Source organism: Pristiophorus japonicus, chromosome 30 (genome assembly GCF_044704955.1).
Source record: "Pristiophorus japonicus isolate sPriJap1 chromosome 30, sPriJap1.hap1, whole genome shotgun sequence".
NCBI classification, from domain to species: domain Eukaryota; kingdom Metazoa; phylum Chordata; class Chondrichthyes; family Pristiophoridae; genus Pristiophorus; species Pristiophorus japonicus.
Genome location: NC_092006.1, coordinates 2,633,337 through 2,657,345, shown reverse-complemented (window position 1 = coordinate 2,657,345; position 24,009 = coordinate 2,633,337). Strand labels below are relative to the sequence as shown.

Here is a 24,009-nt window from a genome sequence, read left to right as displayed (position 1 = left end):
TCGTATTTGAGTCCTAGATTTTAAAACATCATCACAAAGTTATTCTTGCTCTTTACGTGGAATTGAAAATTTATTGTCCCCTTCAGTATCTTCTCCAGGGGGCAATTGTTTATCGAAAATAATGCAACTGATCTAGTATGAGGAGCCATAGAATGTATACCCTCAGGGGTGATTACTCCTCATAATCTTTGCTACTGAAGTTGACATGGGCTTGTGGCGTAATCTTGTTCTGCGATGAGTGAGGCTTCACCAAACCAATGAAGACGGTGTTCATTTAAAAATAAATGTTACTTGAAGCAAAATGTACAGTCGTACCAAATTGAAAATTCTGGAAGCACTTTTTTAAAAAAATACACATTTCTGCATTCTAGTTTGAAAAGGCCAGTTCCTGCAACTTAACAGTCAAAGGATTACTTTGGATTGATATTTGTGCCTCAAGCATCAGTCAAGACCTTGTTGAGCCCTTAACTCTCAACTGTGCGAAAGATAAAGAATTTGTGTTTACTCCTATCTTGAGTAGCTTTCAGCGAGAGAATGAAGAAATCTCTTGAAGCCTTTACCCAACCTGGACAGAGGTTTTGATCTGTTTTCCCAGAGCCACACAATGTGAGCAAGAATATCTGAGGAGTTCCTTTTTCTCTGCAGGATATACCAGCAGTAGATCATAATCTTTACTTGTACAATCAACCCTACGTGTCTTTGGCACACATTGCCTTAACCTTCACAAGAAAGTATTGGTGAATTCCAAGTAGCTTAAAATTGGTGGACAAAACCGACCAATGGCATTCAAGGGTAATTCCAGATTGTAAAGAGGATGATACATGAATTGTGTAAGGATGGAGAATGTTCTCAGACCTTGCTACATTGCACTAAATAATGAACAGAAACTTCTGAATGGGTGAGGAAAATTGAATCTCTACCTCAGTTCAGATATTCTATTTCTTACAAGGATGAGAACAGCCAATTGTGTTCACTTTTACTTCTATTATGACTACCAGTTAAGCCCATCTTTTCAAGGTGGTCTGAGCCTTGATAATGGCTAATGGTGCCTCTAGTTTTGAATTAGCAATGAAGGGCTATAGTAAGTTTTGTCACTTTTTAAAGAAAAAGGCATTTTCCTGCCAGATGGAATGGTGAACTGCAAAGTTCTAATCATTTTTCTCTTCCTCACTCCAAATTTTACAAATATGTTTCAGAAGCTGGTTGTCCTTATCCTAGCACTGAGTTCTATCCAATTTACAGTGCCATCCATGCTTGCAGAATTTTTGTCTCAACGTGTACCAAATCTTGACGTGTACCAGATCTTCAACGTGTACATTCCTTGGACTCGAATATTCTTCAGCGCCCAGTGATATAAGCAAGAGTGGCTGCAGGAGGGTCTTCTTTCTGTCAGAAGTATAGCTACAGCAGTCCATAATGTTCACTTGCACATTCAACCCCTGTAATAACGCTGTTTAGATATAGAACAAAAAAAATTCTAATTACCTGCCAGCCTCTTTATTTGCTGCTTCTCATAGGCAGATAACGTAGGGCACCACGAACACCAAACAATGGGTCGCAAAATTGGGCTGTGGAAAATTCTTCATTTCTTGTCTATTCTGCCTTAAGAATTACTGGAGAAATAGCTTCTGTCAAGCGATGGCTATGATTACATTAGAGCAAATGCTGTAAAGCATGTTTGCTGCCACTACTGTTAACCTTTCAAGGCAGGGCACATTCAGAGTCAAGTCTTGAACTGGTTACAGCTATGTGTAGTTTCCTTTCTACAATTTTTTTGCCAACTTTGGCTTTTTTTAAAAAATCCATCAGAATCTTTCAATGCTGTTCGATAAATTGCACACAGATACTGGTGTAAATGGAATGAGTGTGATGATACTATAATGCTGAAGAGGCATCAAATATCCAACGTTTCCAGTTTACTTTCACCTCAATTCATCTTGCATGCCTTATTTTCTTAGTTGACACTCCAATTCATTTTCTGAGGAAGATCACTGGAAACATGATTTATATTGGGATAGTGTCTGTCCCATAGGGAGGTTCTCTGTAAACCTGAAATTAATAGTTGCTAGATCCAAATTTAAAGTCAGAAGTGTCTATGTGGAAGAAATGAAATCTATTCAGAATTCATTTAGTATTTCAGTTGATGCAACTGTAAAACTTTTAGCAAGTTTTAAAAATAGGACACTGAAACCTTAATGGGGTTGATCTGACCAGTCTGCTTATATCTATCATGCAGTCCCAATTAATTGGGTTCAGTATATATATAAATTCTTACATAATCCTGATTTGTTCCTTCATGACCATCACAGTTACTCAAAAACCTTGTACTATTGCCAACGTTCCTACATGTAGCTTGGGCTAAATTGCAAAAAGGGCAGATGGGAGTGAGTATAAGGTGATGGCAGAGGGTTTGACTCTTACCTATCTTCTTTCCTGCCCGATTTGAACCATGAAATGAAAGCCCTGAAATCACTTATTTTTCATTTATCTCTTCTAATGGTCTCCCTATCTCATCCACCTTTTTTTCCAGTCAAACACTTGGGGAAGCCTGTTTGCAAGCCTTTCTGCCAATGACACTCTTGCTACCAGTCAGTAGGAAGATGTGGCTGACACATGCTCTAATCTCTTTCTTCTCCACATTGAAAATTCCAGGCTTGAATTGCGAACCCTTTTCTCTGCATTAGAGCTATAACATGCTTATGGCATCTACTGTTCATAGTTAATGTTGATGTTTGGAATACCCATTGGTGCAGTCAGTGCTTCATGTCGTACAGTTGATCACTGGGACATTTTCTGTCCCATGTGTGTTAATTGTTGGAGCATCTTTTCATGTGCTAGCTATTACAAAACATTTGTTTTGCAACTACTTATTGGTGGTATGTTGGCAGAGTGCATTGGCATACCACGGTGTGCAGTATTGCACATTGATTCCCAGTGTGTATCTCAAGCGATGTCAATAGATCGCCCTGGCATTTCCTGGCAGGCAGAAATGATATGTCGGGTAGCATTGGCTGCTTTGTCATGCTTCATTTTAAAGTGCCACCAAGACCTAAAAACATACTTCTTCACTTGTTCTTAACTTACAGGATTGTACACGATGACTGGGGAGAGGGGAGGCATTTTAATAAATATGAATTATTGCTGACTATATTTCAGGTATTAAGGAGATTGGAAGTGCATGGGGGAGTTTAGAATTAATTTGGGAGGCGTAGACTATCCATTAGGTTGGAGATTGAAATTTTGCAGTTCATCAGATGGCAGACATTAGTTGTGTTCTGTTGTGGAGTTTCAGCCCTATCATTGTGTGAGATGTAGATTGGTTGTTTTTGAGAGTGACACTTTTGATCACCAGATGATGCTGGGAGAAAACAGAAGCTGGGGATGTAGTTAGCTATCTCCTGCCATGTGGTGGTGATGGGAAGCTCAGTATTGCTTCAGACCAACTTCTGACCAGTTATGGCAAATGAAACTGGAACATATGAAGGATTTTTCTTTCCGTGATGGTTTATATTTCATTGAAAAATTGTTAGTACACAAAAAATTTTTAATGGTTATTGTAGAATTGAATGGGTGGCAGTAAATTTAAAGCCAGGAATAAGGAGGTTATCTCTCGTGTGTTGGGTAGACTATAAACACAATGGGAATATTTATTCTGTTTGATATTTCTAGTGAAATTGCAGAAACTTTCTAAAAGATCTTGCTTGAGACAGTGATCGGCGGAAGTTGCCCTAGTTTACCAGGGGTGGGAACTGGAGCAGTTAGCTATCTGATTCTGTCATAATTCGAAAGCCACTCATTTGTGTCTCCAAACCTATCGCTGCATTTAGTAAACAGAAACCGCCCAAAATAAAAACATTGTAAATGATCATTTTTGATAAATCTTCTACCTGTCAAATATATATATTTTAAACACTTGAGGACTGTATTGTTATCCTCATCCCTCCAGAGAATCACGTTCAACAGGAAAGGTGCTCCCATTATAAACTTGAAACCGAAGTCTGGGAGACACCATTGTATGTATTCCTTGTGTGAAAATGCACTATTTCCAAGATTGCAGATTAAACAGACGGAGGCAAATTGTCTTGGACAGAATCCAAGATGTTCACTGTCTTGTTGAGGAAAGTCCTTTTCCTTTCCTCGTCGCAATTCTCTTTCATTTTTACTCTTAATGTTCTCACTTCACCTTTTATTATCCTCTCATGTTCTTTCCCCCCCCTTGCTCTCCATTTTATCTTTTTTCCCCCAGTTGCTTCACGCCAGGTACCATCGGCACCTGTGGTCAAGATAATGAAGGATAGACTCCCCCAGGTCTCCTGCTTCTGGACTTGAGTGAGCACAAAATGATTTCATTCTTCTTGCCTCCCAACTGTGTGGCTCGGCCTCGCCTCTGGCTGGCAGCACTGAGATTAGGGATGTGAGATGTGGGCACACACGCTGATGTTGCAATGTGTTGATGTTCCAAGAATCCATGCTTCCTAAAGAAAGTTGATTTTAACTCAACTGGGGAAAATAAAGTGAGAATTTCACCTGACCTGTGGAATAATTGTTCCAGGAACCTAAGCCTTTGCGTTAACATCAGCTAAAAATCTGACCACTATCCCTTTCAAGTCACACCCACATTTGGCTATTTTATTGCCCTGTATTTTAAGTGCATTAATGTGTGGCAAGTTACCTTGCAGCAAGATTGTAACATACAGGAACGCCCAACAGGAGTGTACTATTATATTGCCATGACGTAAACACGACCACTGAAGAAATAAGGGAGGAGAGTAAATAGCTCATATACAACTACTGTAAATCGGGTAACTTTGTCGGCAGATACATTATCACAATGAGACACTTGTTTCCATTCTGCACCTGGCCATTTTCATGCAATTTTTGTAATAGATGCGACATAAACATGCAGTGTAAAGGGCAGATACAGAATTATAGGAAAATAACCTGGTTGGCCGTTCACTATGCAGGGGAACTTTGCTTTCTTTTTGAATCTGCGGGCCACAACCAAGCTGGCTTGTGGCAAAAGTCCAGTGGTTCCCTGTAAACCCTGCATGTTTTATTTGGAGTAGGGCATCAGGAGGACAGTAAAAAATATGCCTGAGAAGGATCAATTTGGCAATAACATCGTGTGTGTGTGTATGTATGTTATGTGTTTGGAAATATATAGTGCGAAATCAGGATGGTTGGTCATTAGAAAGCTGAAATTTAATCTTGTGGTTCCAACATTGCAAAATGACTTGAACAAATCTTGGGTGCTTTAATTTTTAGTAACGTTTCTGGGATGTGGGCAGCACCAGCACGGCTACATTTATTGCCAATCCCCAGTTTCCCCGAGGGCTTTAGGAATCAGCCACATGTAGGCCAGGTATCAGTGAACCGGTTGGGTTTTTACAAGAATCCAGCAACTGTCCCATTTTAGTTTGAATTCAAAACACACTTCTGCACTTCTCGTTCTGTGTCCTAACAACTACACTACTGTACCCGGGCTCCGAGATTAAATTACAGCCTTCCAATGCTCCCGACTTATCTATAATTTGTTTTTAATTATATGTGCTGTAGTCTCGATGAAAGAGACACCAAGGTTAATGACAAGTTTCAAAAGAACTGAACTTTACATTGGCTGCAAAACTGTTTGATGTCATCATTGCGAATGAGTGTCACCGAAAAGGATGTAATTTAACCTTTTTTTGCCGTTCTAAAGCAAAACTAAAAAGCTTTAGCGTAGGCTCAGAATTTGTAATTATAATTTTGATAAAGGAATCGTTGGTCAGAATTTGGAGGGTTGCGGGGGGGGGGGAGGGGGCGGTGAGCGGTTTTGTTATTCGACATTTAAGTGAACGAGTTACTCTGAGGACTGAGACACTTTCCTAATCGCATGTCCCGTGTAGCAGTCTCCACTGCATTATTTATACAATTGGAAATGTTTACTTTATTGAAAAAGATATTTAAAAGTAGCAGAACATATCACACTTTGAGCATATCAGTGTTAATGTTTGATCAAGGTAGCTCTGCTCACATTGAAATAAAATATATTTTTATACATACGACGTGTGGGGGTGTGTGTGCGTATTTTATATTTAAAGCTACTTTCATATTTTTCTGAAAGTTAATGGGTTTTCCTGCCACAAGATGGGAATCATACAGCCTTGTAATTTTGTGCTACTGATAGTGTAATGCTTGTATGGTTGTTATATTGCATTTTTTTTTTATGTATTCTTTCATGAGATGTGGACAAGACTGGCATTTATTGCCCATCCCCAATTGCCCCTTGAGAAGATGGTGGCGAACCGCCTTCTTGAACCGCTGCAGTCTGTGTGGTGAAGGTGCTCCCACAGTGCTCACTTTTTTTGTGGCTGAACTGAGTGGCTTGCTAGGCTATTTCAGAGAGCAGTTAAGAGTCAACTTAACTGTTGCTGTGGGTCTGGAGTCACATGTATGCCAGACCGGCAGATTAAAGGACACGAGTGAACCAGATGGGGTTTTACAGCAATCTAGTAGTTTGCTAACTAGCTTTTTATTCCAGATTTATTTCATTAACTGAATTTAAATTCCCCAGCTGCCATAGTGGGATTTGAACTCTGGTCTCGGGCTCATTAGTCCAGGCCTCTGGAGTACTGGTCCAGTAATATAAAGAGCAAGTTATTAATTAAATGGAAAAAGATTGCAAAGTACTGCAGTACAGCGGGACCTGGGGGTACTTGTGCATGAAACACAAAAAAAGGCTAGTATGCAGTTATAGCAAGTGATCAGGAAGGCCAAAGGTATCTTGGCCTTTATTGCAAAGGGGATGGAGTATAAAAGCAGGGAAGTCCTGCTACAGTTATACAGGGTATTGGTGATGCCACAACTGGAATACTGCGTGCAGTTTTGGCTTCCATATTTACGAAAGGATATACTTGCTTTGGAAGCAGTTCAGAGAAGGTTCACTAGGTTGATTCCGGAGATAAGGGGGTTGACTTATGAGGAAAGGTTGAGTAGGTTGGGTCTCTACTCATTGGAATTCAGAAGAATGAGAGGTGATCTTATTGAAACGTATAAGATTATGAGGGGGCTTGACAAGGTGGATGCAGAGAGGATGTTTCCACTGATAGGGGAGACTAGAACTAGAGGCCATAATCTTAGAATAAGGGGCCGTCTATTTAAAACTGAAATGAGGAGGAATTTCTTCTGTCAGAGGGTTGTAAATCTGTGGAATTCGCTGCCTCAGAGAGCTGTGGAAGCTGGGACATTGGATAAATTTAAGACAAAAATAGACAGTTTCTTAAACGATAAGGGGTTATGGAGAGCGGGCAGGGAAGTGGACCTGAGTCCATGATCGGATCAGTCATGATTGAATTAAATGGCGGAGCAAGCTTGAGGGGCCGTATGGCCTACTCCTGCTCCTATTTCTTATTATCTTCTTATAACCACTATGCTACCATTCCCGTACTAAAATCTAAATGTTGCCCAACAGCAACCGCATTGTCAAAGGATGTCAACCTCTTAGAAACATAGAAAATAGGTGCAGGAGTAGGCCTTTCGGCCCTTTAAGTTGCACTGCCATTCAATGAGTTTATGGCTGAACATGCAACTTCAGTACCCCATTTCTGCTTTCTCGCCATACCCCTTGATCCCCCTAGTAGTAAGGACTAGATTGAACTCCTTTTTGAATATATTTAGTGAATTGGCCTCAACAACTTTTTGTGGTAGAGAATTCCACAGGTTCACCACTCTCTGGGTGAAGAAGTTTCTCCTCATCTCGGTCCTCCTAGGATGATATGGCACAGAAGGAGGCCACTCGGCCCATCGTGCCTATGCCGGCTCTTTGAAAGAGCAATCCAATAAGTCCCACCCCCTGCTTTTTTCCTCACAGTTCTGCAAATTTTCCCCTTCGCCTAGTATCGAATTCCCTTGACTTTTATGGGCACACAGGGGAATGAAGTACTTTGGGTGCGTTTTATATATAAATATAATCAGATTTTATTGCACTTTTAGCAAAATGTACTGAGCAAAGAATCATATTTATTTAAAGTTATTTAAATGCAGATTTGTAAATAATTGTTTCTATGTCTAATGCATTGCTTTTGTTCCCTCTTATGTTTGCAATTGAAGCAGTTGTTGTTTATGTGCATGGGTCTCTGGTTTGCAAGCTTTAATGTTGCTGATCACTGCAGTGTTTCGGATGCACTGGCTGAGAGTGGTAAGTTGCTCTTTCTTTTTCCAAGAATTTAAACAAAGTTTTTCACCTCTCTCATGAAAGCACTGACTTTTCCTAAGTTATGGTTTCATGGGCCCTGTTACAGGATCTCAGCAGAGCGGCTGTTCTTTGTCACTGAGCTTAGACGGCCAATGTCAAGGCAATATTTGATTAGGTGTGTTGCAATTGGGCCCACACCAATCCTCACCTGACATTCACGCTTACACTTACAGAATCAGAGAACGGTTACAGCGCGGAAGGCGGCCATTCGGCCCATCGAGCCGTGCCAGAGCTCTGCAAGAGCACGTCAGCCAGTCCCACTCTTTCCCCGTAGCCGTGCAATTTTTTTTCCTTCAGGTACATATCCAACTCCCTTTTGAAAGTCGTGATTGAGTCTGCCTCCACCACCCTTTCAGGCAGTGCATTCCTGTGTAAAAAAAATTTTTTCTGATGTCGCCTTTCGTTCTTTTGCCAATCACCTTAAATCCTTGCCCTCTGGTTCTCAACCCTTCTGCCAATGGAAACAATTTCATAGAAAATAGGTGCAGAAGTAAGCCATTCGGCCCTTTGAGCCTGCACCACCATTCAATGTGATCATGGCTGATCATGCAACTTCAGTACCCCATTCCTGCTTTCTCTCCATACCCCTTGATCCCTTTAGCAGTAAGGGCCACGTCTAACTCCCTTTTGAATATATCTAATGAACTGGCCTCAACAACTCTGCGGTAGAGAATTCCACAGGTTCATAATTCTCTGAGTGAAGAAGTTTCTCCTCATCTCAGTCCTAAATGACTTACCCCTTATTCTTAGACTGTGACCCCTGGTTCTGGACTTCCCCAACATCGGGAACATTCTTCCTGCATCTAACCTGTCCAATCCCGTCAGAATTTTATGTTTCTATGAAATCCCCCCTCATTTTTCTAAATTCCAGTGACTATAAGCCCTAGTTGATCCAGTCTTTCTTCTTATGTCAGTCCTGCCATTCTGGGAATCAGTCTGGTGAACCTTTGCTGCAATCCCTCAATATCAAGAAATTCCTTCCTCAGATTAGGAGACCAAAACTGTACACAATATTCAAGATGTGGCCTCACCAAGGCCCTGTACAACTGCAACAAGACCTCCCTGCTCCTATACTCAAATCCTCTCGCTATGAAGGCCAACATACCATTTGCCTTCTTCACCGCCTGCTGTACCTGCATGCCAACTTTCAATGACTGATGTACCATGACACCCAGGTCTCGTTGCACCTCCCCTTTTCCTAATCTGTCACTATTCAGATAATCTACCTTCCTGTTTTTGCCACCAAAGTGGATAACCTCACATTTATCCACATTATACTGCATCTGCCATGCATTTGCCCACTCACTTAACCTGTCCAAATCACCCTGCAGCCTCTTAGCGTCCTCCTCACAGCTCACACTGCCACCCAGCTTAGTGTCATCTGCAAACTTGGAGATATTCAATTCCTTCATCTAAATCATTAATGTATATTGTAAATAGCTTGGGGCTATTAGCTATCTACTCTGACTAGACACCTCATGATTTTGAACACCTCTATCGAGCAAAAGATAGTGATCAAGAATGGGAAACAACCTGAGTTAGTTGATCTCAGCCTTGGTAGCAATCCGAATATAGAAGGGAAAAATAAACCAGGCTTCCCTCTCTCAATAGTTGGCACTCGTGCTCCTGAGTCAGAAGGTTGTGGGTTCAAGTCCCGTTCCAGAGCCTTGGGCACAAAATCTAGGCTGGCACTCTGGTGCAGTGCTGAGGGAGCGCCGCACTGTCGGAGGGGCAGTACTGAGGGAGTGCCGCACTGTCGGAGGGGCAGTACTGAGGGAGCGCCGCACTGTTGGAGGGGTAGTACTGGGGGAGCGCCGCACTGTCGGAGGGGCAGTATTGAGGGAGCGCCGCACTGTTGGAGGGGCAGCACTGAAGGAGAGCCGCACTGTTGGACGTGCCATCTTTCGGGTGAGATGTTAAACTGAGGCGTCGTCTCTTGTGGTCATACAAGATTCCATGGCACTATTCAAAGAAGAGCAGTGGGAGTTCTCTCCGGTGTCCTTGGGTCAATATTTATCCCTCAACCAACATCACTAAAAAAGCAAACATTATCTGGTCATTAACACATTGCTGTTTGTGGGAGCTTGCTGTGCACAAATTGACTGCTGCGTTTCCTACATTCAACAGTGACGGTACTCCATTGGCTGTAAAGTGCTTTGGGACATCCTGAAGTCATGAAAGGCACTGTAGAAATGCAAGTCTTCTTTTGGTTGCTAGAAAGTGCCCCTGTACTGTTGTTGGGGATAAGACAGGATAGGCTTTGTTTCATAGTGGGCATAGTTTCAGAATAAGGGGTCGCCCATTTAAAACGGAAATGAGGAGGAATTTCTTCTCTGAGGGTCGTGAATCTGTGGAATTCTCCGCCCCAGAGAGCGGTGGAGGCTGGGTCATTGAATATATTTAAGATGGAGATAGACCGATTTTTGAACAATAAGGTAGTCAAGGGTTATGGTGAGCGGACAGGGAAGTGGAGTTGAGGCCAAGATCAAATCAGCCATGATCTTATTGAAAGGCAGAGCAGGCTCGAGGGGCCGAATGACCTACTCCTGCTCCTATTTCTTATGTTCAGTTGTGACATCTAGTTAGCACCTTCAGGAGAGGAATTGGGAAAAATTAACTGTTAATTTTTTTTCCCCCCATAGGTTCTACCCAAGGCTAAAATGTTCTTTCTCTAAACCTTTTCACAGCTACTTATCTTGTGCAGAATCTTAGCGTCATTACCAGCCGCACACTGGATGATGGCAAGACAGGATCCTGGTTGGTACCAGTCACATGAGGGAGTGGTAGGAGAAGATTTGTGTCTCGGCTTTCTATAACCGATAAGGCAAGCAGCTGCAACCGGCAGAGTTGAAGAGCAGAGGGTCAAAAGTTAATATTTCAGTCATGCAGTCTGAGCCGAACTTAATGGGGATGGAGTATAAAAGTAAGCAAGTCCTGCTACAACTGTACAGGGTATTGGTGAGACCACACCTGGAGTACTGCGTACAGTATTGGTCATCTTATTTAAGGAGGGATATACTTGCATTGGAGGCAGTTCAAAGAAGGTTCACGGGGTTGATTCCTGAGATGAAGGGGGTTGTCATGAAGAAAGGTTGGGCCTATACTCATTGGAGTTTAGAAGAATGAGAGGTGATCTTATTGAAACACATAAGATTCTGAGGGTATATGCAGAGAGAATGTTTCCCCTTGTGGGGGAATCTAGAACTTGGGAGCATAGTCTCAGAATAAAGAGTCACCCATTTAAAATGGAAATGAGGAAGAATTTCTTCTCTAAGGGTGGTGAATCTGTGGAATTCTCTGCCCCAGGGAGCTGTGGAGGCTGGGTCATTGAATATATTTAAGGAGGAGATGGACAGATTTTTGAGCGATAAGGGAGTCGAGGGTTATGGGGAGCGGGTGGGGAAGTGGAGTTGAGGCCATGATTGGATCGGCCATGATCTTATTGAATGGCGGAGCAGGCTCGAGGGGCCGAATGGCCGACTCCTGCTCCTATTTCGTATCTTCTTGTGTTAATGCAGGACTTGCTGATCAGGGAATCTCAACGAGGTCACCATTGCACCTAGTTTGAACTTCGGTGTGAGGGTCTTGCCTGGAATAGTTTCGCCCAGTTCCTCGTGGACATGAGCTGACACCACAAACGGTCCAAACAAATGCGTAATCTAAAAAGAAATCATTCTTGCGATATAGAATAGTGCAGTACAGAAGGAGGCCATTTGGCCCATCGAGTCTGTATGGGCTCTTTCGAAGAGCAATCCAGTGAGTCCCACTCCCCCGCTCTTTCCCCATATCCCTGCAATACTTTCTCCTTCCAGTGTTTTTCCAATTGCACTTTTCAAGATTACTATTAAATCTGCTTCCACCACCCTATCAGGCAGTGCATATGGGCGTCGCTAGCAAGGCCGGCATTTATTGCCCATCCCTAATTACCCCTTGAGAAGGTGGCGGTGAGCCGCCTTCTCGAACCGCTGCAGTCCGTTTGGTGAAGATGCTGTTAGGGAGGGAGTTCTGGCATAGAGTGGATAGGAAGGACCTGTTTCCCTTGGCAGAAGGATGAACAACCAGGGGGCAGAGATTTTAAGTAATTGGTAGGAGGTTTAGAGGGGATTTGAGGGGAAACTTCTTCACCCAGAGGGTGGTGGGGATCTGGAACTCACTGCCTGAAAGGCTGGTAGAGGCAGAAACCCTCACCACATTTGGATGAGCACTTGAAGTGCCGTAACCTGCAGGGCTACGGACCGAGAGCTGGAAAGTGGGATTAGGCTGGACAGCTCTTTGCCGGCCGGCGTGGACACGATGGGCCGAAATGGCCTCCTTCCGTGCTGTAAATTTCTGTGATTTTGACCCAGCAACCATGAAGGAATGTCCGATACATGTTCAAAGCGGGATGGTGTGTGTGGCTTGGAGGGAGAAACTTGGGAGGTGACGGTGTTCCCATGCACCCGATGCCCTTCTAGGTGACGGGTTTGGGAGCCAACCCCAATGGTTCAGCTGAGGAGCGCTAAGCTAAGTAGGGAGCTGAGCCACATTTGGAAGATTCCCAAGATTGTGCTAAGTTATGTGGTCGTAATAGAACTGTCCTCGGCGTCCCTGGGCTGGGGAGAGGCAATAACAGACAAAGTTCCCTTGGTTCTTGTACAGGGCCTTGGTGAGACCACATATGGAGTACTGTGCACAGTCTCGGTCTCCTTACCTAAGGAAGGATATACTTGCCTTGGAGGCAGTACAACAAAGGTTCACTAGATTGATTCCTGGGATGAGAGGGTGTCTTATGATGAGAGATTGTGTAGAATGGGCCTGTACTCTCTGGAGTTTAGAAGAATGAGAGGTGATCTCATTGAAACATACAAGATTCTGAGGGGGATTGACAGGGTAGATACTGAGGTTGTTTCCCCAGGGGTCACAGTCTCAGGATAAGGGCTCGGTCATTTAGGACTGAGATGGGGAGGAATTTCTTCATTCAGAGGGTGGTGAATCTTTGGAATTCTCTGCTCCAAAGGGCTTTGGATGCTGAGTCTCTGAATATATTCAAGGCTGAGATCGCTAGATTTTTGGAGGCTAGGGGAATCAAGGGATATGGAGATCGGGCGGGAAAGTGGAGTTGAGGTGGATGATCAGCCGTGATCTGATTGAATGGCGGAGCAGGCTCGAGGGACCGAATGGCCGACTCCTGCTCCTAATTCTTATGTTCTTTTGGAGAGGAAATTGCCCAGAAGAGCTGCCTGTCATTGTGTTCATGTGGATGCCAATACTAGTATGACCCCCCGACTGAGGGTAGAAGAATCATAGAATGGTTACAGCACGGAAGAAGGCCATTCGGCCCATCAAGCCCATGCTGACTCTCAGCTAGTCCCACTCCCCTGCTCTTTCCCTGTAGCCCTGCAATTTTTTTTCCTACAGACACTTATCCAATTCCCTTTTGAAAGTTAAAATTGAGTCTGCCTCCACCACCCTCTCAGGCAGTGCATTCCAGATCCTAACCACGCTCTGCGTAAAACAGTTTTTTATTATGTCGCCTTTGGCTCTTTTGCCAATCACCTTCCGCCAATGGGAACAGTTTCTCTCTCTCTACTCTGTCCAGACCCCTCATGATTTTGAACACCTCGATCAAACCTCCTCTCGATCTTCTCTGCTCCAAGGAGAACAACCCCAGCTTCTCCAGTCTCTCCCCGTCACTGAAGTCCCTTATTCCTGGAACCATTCTCGTAAATCTTTTCTGCTTCCTCTCGAAGACCTTCACATCCTTCCTAAAGTGCGGTGCCCAGAATTGGACACAATACTCCAGTTGGGGCCGAACCAGTGGTTTATACAGGTTCATCATAACTTCCACGCTATTTATGAAGCCCAGGATCCCGTAAGCTTTTTTAACCGCTTTCTCAACCTACCTTGTCACCTTCAACGATTTACGCACACATACCCCCAGATCTCTCTGTTCGTTCACCCACTTTAGGGTTGTACCATTTAGTTTATATGTCCTCTCCTCATTCTTTCTATCAAAATGTATCACTTCGCACATTTTTCTGCGTTAAACTTCATCTGCCTCGTGTCCGCCCATTTCACGATAGTTTTCTGAAGTCTATCACTATCCCCTTCTCTGTTCACTATACTTCCAAGTTTTGTGTCATCTGCAGATTTTGAAATTGTACCCTATACCAATTGTACACCCACATCCAAGTCATTAATATATATCAAGAAAAGCAGTGGTCCCAGTACTGACCCCTGGGGAACACCACTGTGTACATTCCTCCTGTCTGAAAAACAACCGTTCACCACTACTCTCTGTTTCCTGTCATTGAGCTGCCACTCCTTTTATTTCATGGGCTTCAATTTTGCTGCAAGCCTATTATGTGGCACTTTGACAAATGCCTTTTGGAAATCCACAGACATCACATCAACCGCATTGCCCTCATCAACCCTCTCTGATACCTCATCAAAAAACTCGATCAAGTTGGTTAAACGCGATTTGCCTTTAACAAATCCGTGTTGGCTTTCCTTAATTAATCCACATCTATCCAATTAAGTACTTTTTGAAATGTGGTCACTGTAGTAAATGCAGCAGCCAAATTGCGCACAGAAAGCTCCCACACAAATGACTGGATAATCTGTTTTAGTGATGTTGGTCGAGGGATAAATATTGGCCAGGACACCGGGGGCAATTCCCCTGTTCTTCTTCGAAATAGTGCCGTGTCCACCTTTTACGTCCACCTGAGAGGAGACGGAGCCTCGGTTTAATGTCCCTCAGTACCGCCCCTCCGAAAGCGCAGTACGGCGCTCCCTCAGCACTGCCCCTCCAACAGCGTAGTACGGCACTCCCTCAGTACCGCCCCTCCGACAGAGCAGTACGGCGCTCCCTCAGTACAGCCCCTCCAACTGTGCGGCGCTTCCTCAGTACTGCCCCTCCAACTGTGCGGCGCTCCCTCAGTACTGCCCCTCCGACAGCGCGGCGCTCCCTCAGTACTGCCCCTCCGTCAGGGCGGCGCTCCCTCAGTACCGCCCCTCCGACTGTGCGGCGCTCCCTCAGTATCGCCCTTCCGACAGTGCGGCACTCCCTCAGTACCGCCCCTCCGGCAGAGCAGTACGGCGCTCTCTCAGTACCGCCCCTCAGGGAGCGCCGTACTGCTCTGTCGGAGGGGCGGTACTGAGGGAGCGCCGTACTGCTCTGTCGGAGGGGCGGTACTGAGGGAGTGTCGGAAGGGCGGTACTGAGGGAGCGCCGCACAGTCGGCGGGGCGGTACTGAGGGAGCGCCGCCCTGTCGGAGGGGCAGTACTGAGGGAGCGCCGCCCTGTCGGAGGGGCGGTACTCGGAGCGCCGTACTGCTCTGTCGGAGTACCGCCCCTCCGATAGTGCGGCGCTCCCTCAGTACTGCCCCTCCTCGACAGCGCGGCACTCCCTCAGTACCGCCCCTCCGACAGCGCAGTACGGCACTCCCTCAGTACTGCCCCTCTGACAGGGCGGCGCTCCATCAGTACTGCTCCTCTGACAACGCAGTACGGTGCTCCCTCAGTACTACCCCTCAGACAACGCAGTACGGCGCTCCCTCAGACAGCGCAGTATGGCACTCCCTCAGTACCGCCCCTCAGACAGCACAGTACGGCGCTCCCTCAGTACTACCCCTCCGACAGCTCCCTCAGTACTGCACTGGAGTGTCAGCCTGGACTTTTGTGCCCAAGTCTCTGGAGTGGGGACTTGAACCCACCACCCTCTGGCTCAGAGATGAGTGTGCTACCCACTGAGCCACAGCTGACGCTGGGAGGTTGAAGAGCAGGTTGTGGACCAGTATGGACATGTTGGGCAGAATGGCCAGTCTCTGTGCTGTCAGATTCCAGCTGAAATAACACCCCATGCACTGACCCTGACTTTCCCGGAAGGATTCAGCGGCAGCACAATGCGGAAGTGCGAGGCTTTGACTGAAGGGGGCGCTGACCAATGGGGAAACGAGCTGCCGCAATTGCTACACTGCGTGGGCCAATAGGCGGGCGGGACAGGGCCTGTCATGGCAGCGCCCAGGGAGCTGGAACAGACTGAAGAAAATGTCTCTGGCTCTTTGTAGTCTGTCTGCCAGGAGGTTAGGGCTCTGTCGCCTCCCCACAGCCTCTGAGCCTCGCCTGCAACGCTGCTGGGTCTGTTGGGCTGCTCATTTACTGAATGCACTGTGTCTGAATGGCTTAATATATTTATAAATCCTCTTGTTGTTGAATCTTTACTCATATTGTCTTAGTAACAACATAAATGTTGCTGTGCTTCCCATATCTGTTGGGGAGGGAGGGCATTTTGTACCAGAGAAAGTCAGGCAGTGGCTCAGTGGGTAGCAGCCTTGTCTCTCAATCTGAAGGTTGAGTGTTCGAGGCCCACGCCAGATATTTGAACATAAAAATCCAGGCTGAGATTCCGTTGCAGTGCTGAGGGAGCGCCGTACTGCGCTGTCGGAGGGGCAGTACTGAGGGAGCGCCGTACTGCGCTGTCGGAGGGGCAGTACTGAGGGAGCGCCGTACTGCGCTGTCGGAGGGGCAGTACTGAGGGAGCGCCATACTGCGCTGTCGGAGGGACAGTACTGAGGGAGCGAGCGGCGTACTGCGCTGTCGGAGGGGCAGTACTGAGGGAGCGAGCGGCGTACTGCGCTGTCGGAGGGGCAGTACTGAGGGAGCGCCGCACTGCGCTGTCAGTGGGGCAGTGCTGAGGGAGCGCTGTACTGTGGGTGGGGCAGTACTGAGGGAGCACCGCACTGTCGGAGGGGCTGTAATGAGGGAGCGCCGCACTGTCGGAGGGGCTGTAATGAGGGAGCGCTGCTCTATCAGAAGGGGCAGTACTGTCGGAGATGCCGTCTTCCAGATGAGACGTTAAACCGAGGCCTGTCTGCTTTCTCAGGTGGATGTAAAGGATCCCACGGCCACTATTTCAAGGAAGAGCAGGGGGAATTCTCCCCGGTGTCCTGGGGCCAATAGTTATCCCTCGACCAACATCGCTAAAAATAGATGATCTGGGTCATTATCGCATTGCTGTGTGTGGGAGCTTGCCAACTTCATTGGCTGCGAAGCGCTTTGGGACGTCCTGAGGTGATGAAAGACGCTATAGAAATGCGAGTCTTTTGACTACTGGGATACATCAGTCAGGGAATCCCGGGTTCCACCCCTGGCTCGTACTGTTAAGTGTAACAACATAACTGGAGGAAAGCTGTCCAGTCGGCCCATTGTGCCGGTGTTATCTCTTTGTTGGAATAATCCCAGTGTCCTGCTGTCTCCCCAGAGCCCCGTGTCTTCCTCTGCATCAAAGGAGGCTAATATAACACCCTTAAGTTAGGAAGGGGAGAATATTTTTCTTATTCGTTCACGGGATGTGGCAAGGCCGTCATGTATTGCCCCTCCCTAATTGCCCCTTGAGAAGGTGGTGGTGAGCCGCCGCCTTGAACCGCTGCAGTCCGTGTGGTGAAGGTGCTCCCACAGTGCTGTTAGGGAGGGAGTTCCAGGATTGTGACCCAGCGACGAAGGAACGGCCGATATATTTCCACAAATCCTATTCACTATCCCATAGAAGATCCCCAGCAGTTCACTAAGATACAAATCAGTTTACTGCGGGACTCTGTAATAATGCGTTCTACTGATCTCGAGTACCGAGGTCGGAGGAGAGAGCATTTAAACTTTTGTAGCCATAGTTGTAGAAGGAGGCAGCACAAGAGGAGGCCATTCAGCGCATCGTGCCTGTGTTGCCTCTTTGGTAGAGCTATCCAATTATTCCCACTCCCTCCTGCTCTTTCCCCACAGCCCGGCACATTATCAATTTTCAAGTATTTATCCGATTCTCCTTCGAAAGTCACTATTGAATCTGCTTCCACCGCCCTTTCAGACAGCGCGTTCCCGATCGCGAAAATAATGACCTCCTTTCACTTTCATTGACAGGGAGCAGCAGAAACAGCACTTTGTAATGAACATGCGGGCAAGCGTGGTGGAAAAAGCAGTGAGGATGGTGGTGACACACAGGTAAGTGACAGTGGGTGTCCTTTTTATTCTCTCTGGGATGTGGGCGTCGCTGGCAAGGCCGGCATTTATTGCCCATCCCTAATTGCCCCTTGAGAAGATGGTGGTGAGCCCCCTTCTTGAACCGCTGCAGTCCGTGTGGTGAAGGTGCTCCCACTGTGCTGTTAGGGAGGGAGTTCCAGGATTGTGACCCAGCGACGATGAAGGAACGGCCGATATATTTCCAAGTCGGGATGGTGTGTGACTGGGAGGGGAACGTGGAGGTGGTGGTGTTCCCATGCACCTGCTGCCCTTGACCTTCTAGGTGGTAGAGGTCGCGGGTTTGGGAGGTGCTGCCGAAGAAGCCTTGGCGAGTTGCCGCGGTGCATCTTGTAGACGGTGCACACTGCAGCCACGGTGCGCCGGTAGTGGAGGGAGTGAGTGTTGAAGGTGGTGGGTAACGTACCGATCAAGCGGGCTGCTTTGTCCTGGATGGTGTCGAGCTTCTCGAGTGATGTTGGAGCTGCAACTCATCCAGGCAAGTGGGGAGTGTTCCATCACACTCCTGACTTGTGCCTTGTAGATGGTGGAAAGGCATAGAATCTTAGAGTGATACAGCACAGGAGGTGGCCTTTCGGTCCATCATGCCAGCTCTTTGATGGAGCTATTCAATTAATCTCACCCTGCCGCTCTATCCCTATAGCCCTGTATTATGTTCCCGCTTGCTGATTGAGGTGGGCTGTATTTCCCACACTATCCAGTTTTCTTCCTGTCCTTGTCCATGGTGTGAACTATTTCTGCGTCCTCCCCACCCCCCCAGGTGAAGCCTTGGCCCCAGTACATCGAGGAGAGGCTTCTGCACTTTGAGAAACTGAAGGCAACTCACGATGAAATCCTCCGAGAAAGAGTTACGAAAGAGAGTCGGCCAATCAAGGTCACCCTGCTGGACGGAGTGTGCGTGGAGGGAGAGTCATGGAAAACCAGTCCGTATCAGATCACCAGAGCAGTCAGGTCAGAATATTACACACTGTTTACAGCACAGACACAGGCCATTCGGCCCATCGCTCCGTGCCGGGGTTTATGCTCCACACCAGCCCCCTCCCACCCCTCTCCATCTCCCCCCATCATATCCTTCTATTCCTTTCTACCCCATGTGTTTATCCAGCTTCCCCTTAAATGCATCGATACTATTCGTCTCAATCCCTCCCTGTGGCAGCGAGTTCCACATTCTCACCCCGCTCTGGGAGAAGCAGTTTCTCCTGAATTCCCCATAGGATTTATCAGTGACTGTCTGATGTTGACGGCCCGCTTTCATCCCAGTAAATCCTTTTTGCATCTTCTCCAATGCCTTGATATCCTTTTTATAATATGGAGACCAGAACTGTGCACAGTGCTCCAAGTGTGGTCTAACCCAGGTATATGGAGACCAGAACTGTGCACGGTGCTCCAAGTGTGGTCTAACCCAGGTATATGGAGACCAGAACATAAGAACTAGGAGCAGGACTCAGACATTTGGATCCTCTAGTCTGCTCCGCCAGTCAATAAGATCCAAAGGGGGAGAGGGGGAGAATGTGTTTACTCAGCGAGTTGTTGTGATCGGGAACGCGCTGCCTGAAAGGGCGGTGGGAGCAGATTCAATAGTGACTTTCAAACCGGGAATTGGATAAATACTGGAAAAGTAAAATTCAGGGCCCGGGGAAAGAGCAGGGGGAGTGGCACTGATTGGATCGCTCTCTCACGGAGCCGGCACAGCACGGGCTCGATGGGCCCAATGGCCTCCTCCTGCGCGGTATCATTCTATGATTCTCGCTATCTTCCAAGCGACCTGGAGGAAAGCGTTTAATTCTTCCTTTCTCTCGCCGTGCATGTTGGGGTTATCAGTCGGGGACTGGCGGACAGTGCAGTCGTGGCCCGTGTGAACGGAGCGTTGTGGGATCTTCAACGTCCGCTGGAGGGGGACTCAACCGTGGAACTTCTGAAATTCGACAGCGAGGCAGCGAAGGCGGTGAGTGAGGGCAGGGGGAGCTCGAAACCAGAGCCCAACCACTTCGTGTCGGCCCCAGGGGGTTGGCTGCTTAGGCTCAGAGAACTGTACAGGAACAGGAGGAGGCCCATTCAGCCCCTCGAGCCTGTTACACAGGAACAGGAGGAGGCCCATTCAGCCCCTCGAGCCTGTTACACAGGAACAGGAGGAGGCCCATTCAGCCCCTCGAGCCTGTTACACAGGAACAGGAGGGGGCCCATTCAGTCCCTCGAGCCTGTTACACAGGAACAGGATGAGGCCCATTCAGCTCCTCGATCCCCTTACCCAGGAACAGGAGGCCCATTCAGCCCCTCGAACCTGTTACACAGGAACAGGAGGAGGCCCATTCAGCCCCTCGAGCCTGTTACACAGGAACAGGAGGAGGCCCATTCAGCCCCTCGAGCCTGTTACACAGGAACAGGAGGAGGCCCATTCAGCCCCTCGAGCCTGTTACACAGGAACAGGAGGAGGCCCATTCAGCCCCTCGAACCTGTTACACAGGAACAGGAGGAGGCCCATTCAGCCCCTCGAGCCTGTTACACAGGAACAGGAGGAGGCCCATTCAGCCCCTCGAACCTATTACACAGGGATAGGAGGCCCATTCAGCCCCTCGAGCCTGTTACACAGGAACAGGAGGAGGCCCATTCAGCCCCTCGAGCCTGTTACACAGGAACAGGAGGAGGCCTATTCAGCCCCTCGAGCCTGTTACACAGGAACAGGAGGAGGCCCATTCAGCCCCTCGAGCCTGTTGCACAGGAACAGGAGGAAGCCCATTCAGCCCCTTTTGTATGTTTTAGCGATTCCTCCTCATCCCCATTTTAAATGGACGACCCCTTATTCTGAAACTGCCCCAGTTCTAGATTCCCCCACGAGGGGGAAACATCCTCTCTGCATCGACCCTGTCGAGCCCCCTCGGTATCTTATACCTTTCGATAAGATCGCGCCTCGTTCTTCTAAACTCCAATGAGTACAGGCTCAACCTTTCTTCATAAGTCAACCCTCTCATCTCCGGAATCAAGCGAGTGAACCTTCTCTGAACTGCCTCCAATGCAAGTATATCCCTCCTTAAATACGGAGACCAGAGCTGCATGCAGTACTCCAGGTGTGGACTCACCAATACCCTGTACTGTTGTAGCAGGATTTCTCTGCTTTTATATTCCATCCCCCTTTGCAATAAAGGCCAACATTCCATTGGCCTTCCTGATCACTTGCTGTATCTGCATACTAACATTTTGTGTTTCATGCACGCAGTACCCTCTCCATTATGGTATCACCATTGTCATTCTGTGAGGCCCCCTCGCTCCTGTGTGGTGCTTTCACCCTCGCGTGCCTTGTTTGTGTTTTGCGCAGGTGTACTGGCATTCCAGCGCCCACCTGCTCGGCGCTGCCATGGAGCGGCTGTACGGGGGCTTGCTGTGCCGTGGACCCAACACAGAGCATGGCTTCTTCTACGACATGGACATGGAAGGCAGGTGAGCATCACTCATTGCAAGGGGGGTGGAGTCGTATCACATCGCGGGCGGTCCCTCGAAACGAGGATGGTTTGCTTCCACGTTAAAAAAATATTCGGCGGAGGAGTCTAGCTACTGGAGTGGAATGGTCCGTAAACCTACCTATTGCACATCTATAGGTAGCAGGGTGACTTGGACAGGTTAGGTGAGTGGGCAAATGCATGGCAGCTGCAGTATAATGTGGATAACTATGAGGTTATCCACTTTTGTGGCAAAAACAGGAGGCATCTAACCTGTCCAATCCCATCAGAATTTTATATGTTTCTATGAGATCCCCCCTCATTCTTCTAAATTCTAGTGAATGTAAGCCTAGTCGATCCATATGTCAGTCCTGCGACAGATTAGGAAAATGGGAGGCATCAGAATGGCGACAGATTAGGAAAAGGGGAGGTGCAACGAGACCTGGGTGTCATGGTACATCAGTCATTGAAAGTTTGGCATGCAGGTACAGCAGGCTGTGAAGAAGGCAAATAGCATGTTGGCCTTCATAGCGAGGGGATTTGAGTATAGGAGCAGGGAGGTCTTACTGCAGTTGTACAGGGCCTTAGTGAGGCCTCGCCTGGAATATTGTGTTCAGTTTTGGTCTCCTAATCTGAGGAAGGATGTTCTTGCTATTGAGGGAGTGCAGCGAAGGTTCACCAGACTGATTCCCAGGATGGCAGGACTGACATATGAAGAAAGACTGGATTGACTGGGCTTATTGGAATTTAGAAGAATGAGAGGGAATCTCATAGAAACATATAAAATTCTGACGGGACTGGACAGGTTAGATGCAGGAAGAATGTTCCCAATGTTGGGGAAGTCCAGAACCAGGGGGTCACAGTCTAAGGATAAGGGGTAAGCCATTTAGGACCGAGATGAGGAGAAACTTCTTCACCCAGAGAGTTGTGAACCTGTGGAATTCTCTACCACAGAAAGTTGTTGAGGCCAGTTCGTTAGATATATTCAAAAGGGAGTTAGATGTGGCCCTTACAGCTAAAGGGATCAAGGGGTATGGAGAGAAAGCAGGAATGGAGTACTGAGGTGAATGATCAGTCATGATCTTATTGAATGGTCGTGCAGGCTCGAAGGGCCGAATGGCCTGCTCCTGCACCTATTTTCTATGTTTCAGAGAAAGTTCACTCGGTTGATTCCTGAGCTGAGGGGGTTGCCTTATGAGGAAAGGTTGAGCAGGTTGGGCCTCTACTCATTGGAGTTTAGAAGAATGAGGTGATATTAAAATGTATAAGATTCTAAGAGGGATCGACAGGGTAGATGCAGAGAGGATATTTCCCCTTGTGAGGAGAATCTAGAACTAGGGGGCATAGTTTCAGAATAAGGGGTCACCCATTTAAGATGGAGATGAGGAGGAATTTCTTCTCAGAGGGTGGTCAATCTGTGGAATTCTCTGCCCCAGAGAGCTGTGGAGGCTGGGTCATTGAATATATTTAAGGTGGCGATGGACAGATTTTTGAGCGATAAGGGAGTCGAGGGTTATGGGGAGCGGGCGGGGAAGTGGAACATAAGAGAACATAAGATATCGGAGCAGGAGTCAGCCGTTCAGCCCCTCGAGCCTGCTCCGCCATTCAATATGATCGCGGCTGATCCCATCCTGGACTCAACCCCACTTCCCTGCCCAATTAATTGAATTTGCTGTGTGTGGGAGCTTGCTGTGCGCAAACTAGCTGCTGCGTTTCCTACATTACAACAGGGACTACGCTTCAAAAAAAGTATTTCATTGGCTGTGAAGGGCTTTGACAAGTCTTGAGGATGTGATTTTTGCGCTGTGTTCGTGCTATTTTTCTTTAAAGTGCGCTGCGTGACTGCCAGGTTAGCAGGGCTGGCTTCACCTGTTTTCCTCCCCTCCCCTCCACCCTCCTCCCTCCCCTCCCCTCCACCCTCCTCCCTCCTCCCTCCCCTCCACCCTCCTCCCTGACTCCCCTCCCAACAGGTCGGTTCCCAGTAGCGACTTCCCAGAGCTGGAGGGCATCTGCAGATCGCTGACGAGGGAGCGACAGCCTTTCGAGAGAGTGGAGGTGCGCAGAGAGGAGCTATTCCAAATCTTCAAGGTAGAGTCTGTCGGCGGTACGGCACGTTTGTGGATTTTTCTGCAACGGAAGGTGCGTCCCATTGACTTTCGTCTTTTCCTCGCAGTACAACAAGTTTAAGTTGCGCTTTATCGAGGACAAGGTGACAACACCAATGGCTACAATTTACAGGTACTCCAAGTTTGTGTATTCTCGCTAATTTCCGCACATTGAATCTAAAAGTGCATTGATTTGCTTCTCTTCGTGTACTCACACCTCCACTCTGGG

At 47.4% G+C, this 24,009-nt stretch overlaps 1 protein-coding gene across 1 annotated transcript in view; it reads left to right on the top strand.

Annotated features, from left to right (window-relative positions):
• Nucleotides 1-16,214: 16,214 nt before the first annotated feature.
• Nucleotides 16,215-24,009, top strand: part of LOC139240149 (threonine--tRNA ligase 1, cytoplasmic-like) — a 43,220-nt gene continuing 35,425 nt past the window's right edge. The window contains exons 1-7 of the mRNA XM_070868531.1: nt 16,215-16,351; nt 18,125-18,205; nt 19,002-19,192; nt 20,063-20,186; nt 21,555-21,676; nt 23,646-23,763; nt 23,849-23,913. Coding sequence (XP_070724632.1) covers nt 16,262-16,351; nt 18,125-18,205; nt 19,002-19,192; nt 20,063-20,186; nt 21,555-21,676; nt 23,646-23,763; nt 23,849-23,913 — 791 coding nt within the window. The 5' untranslated portion in view covers nt 16,215-16,261. The remainder of the gene's footprint in view (nt 16,352-18,124; nt 18,206-19,001; nt 19,193-20,062; nt 20,187-21,554; nt 21,677-23,645; nt 23,764-23,848; nt 23,914-24,009) is intronic.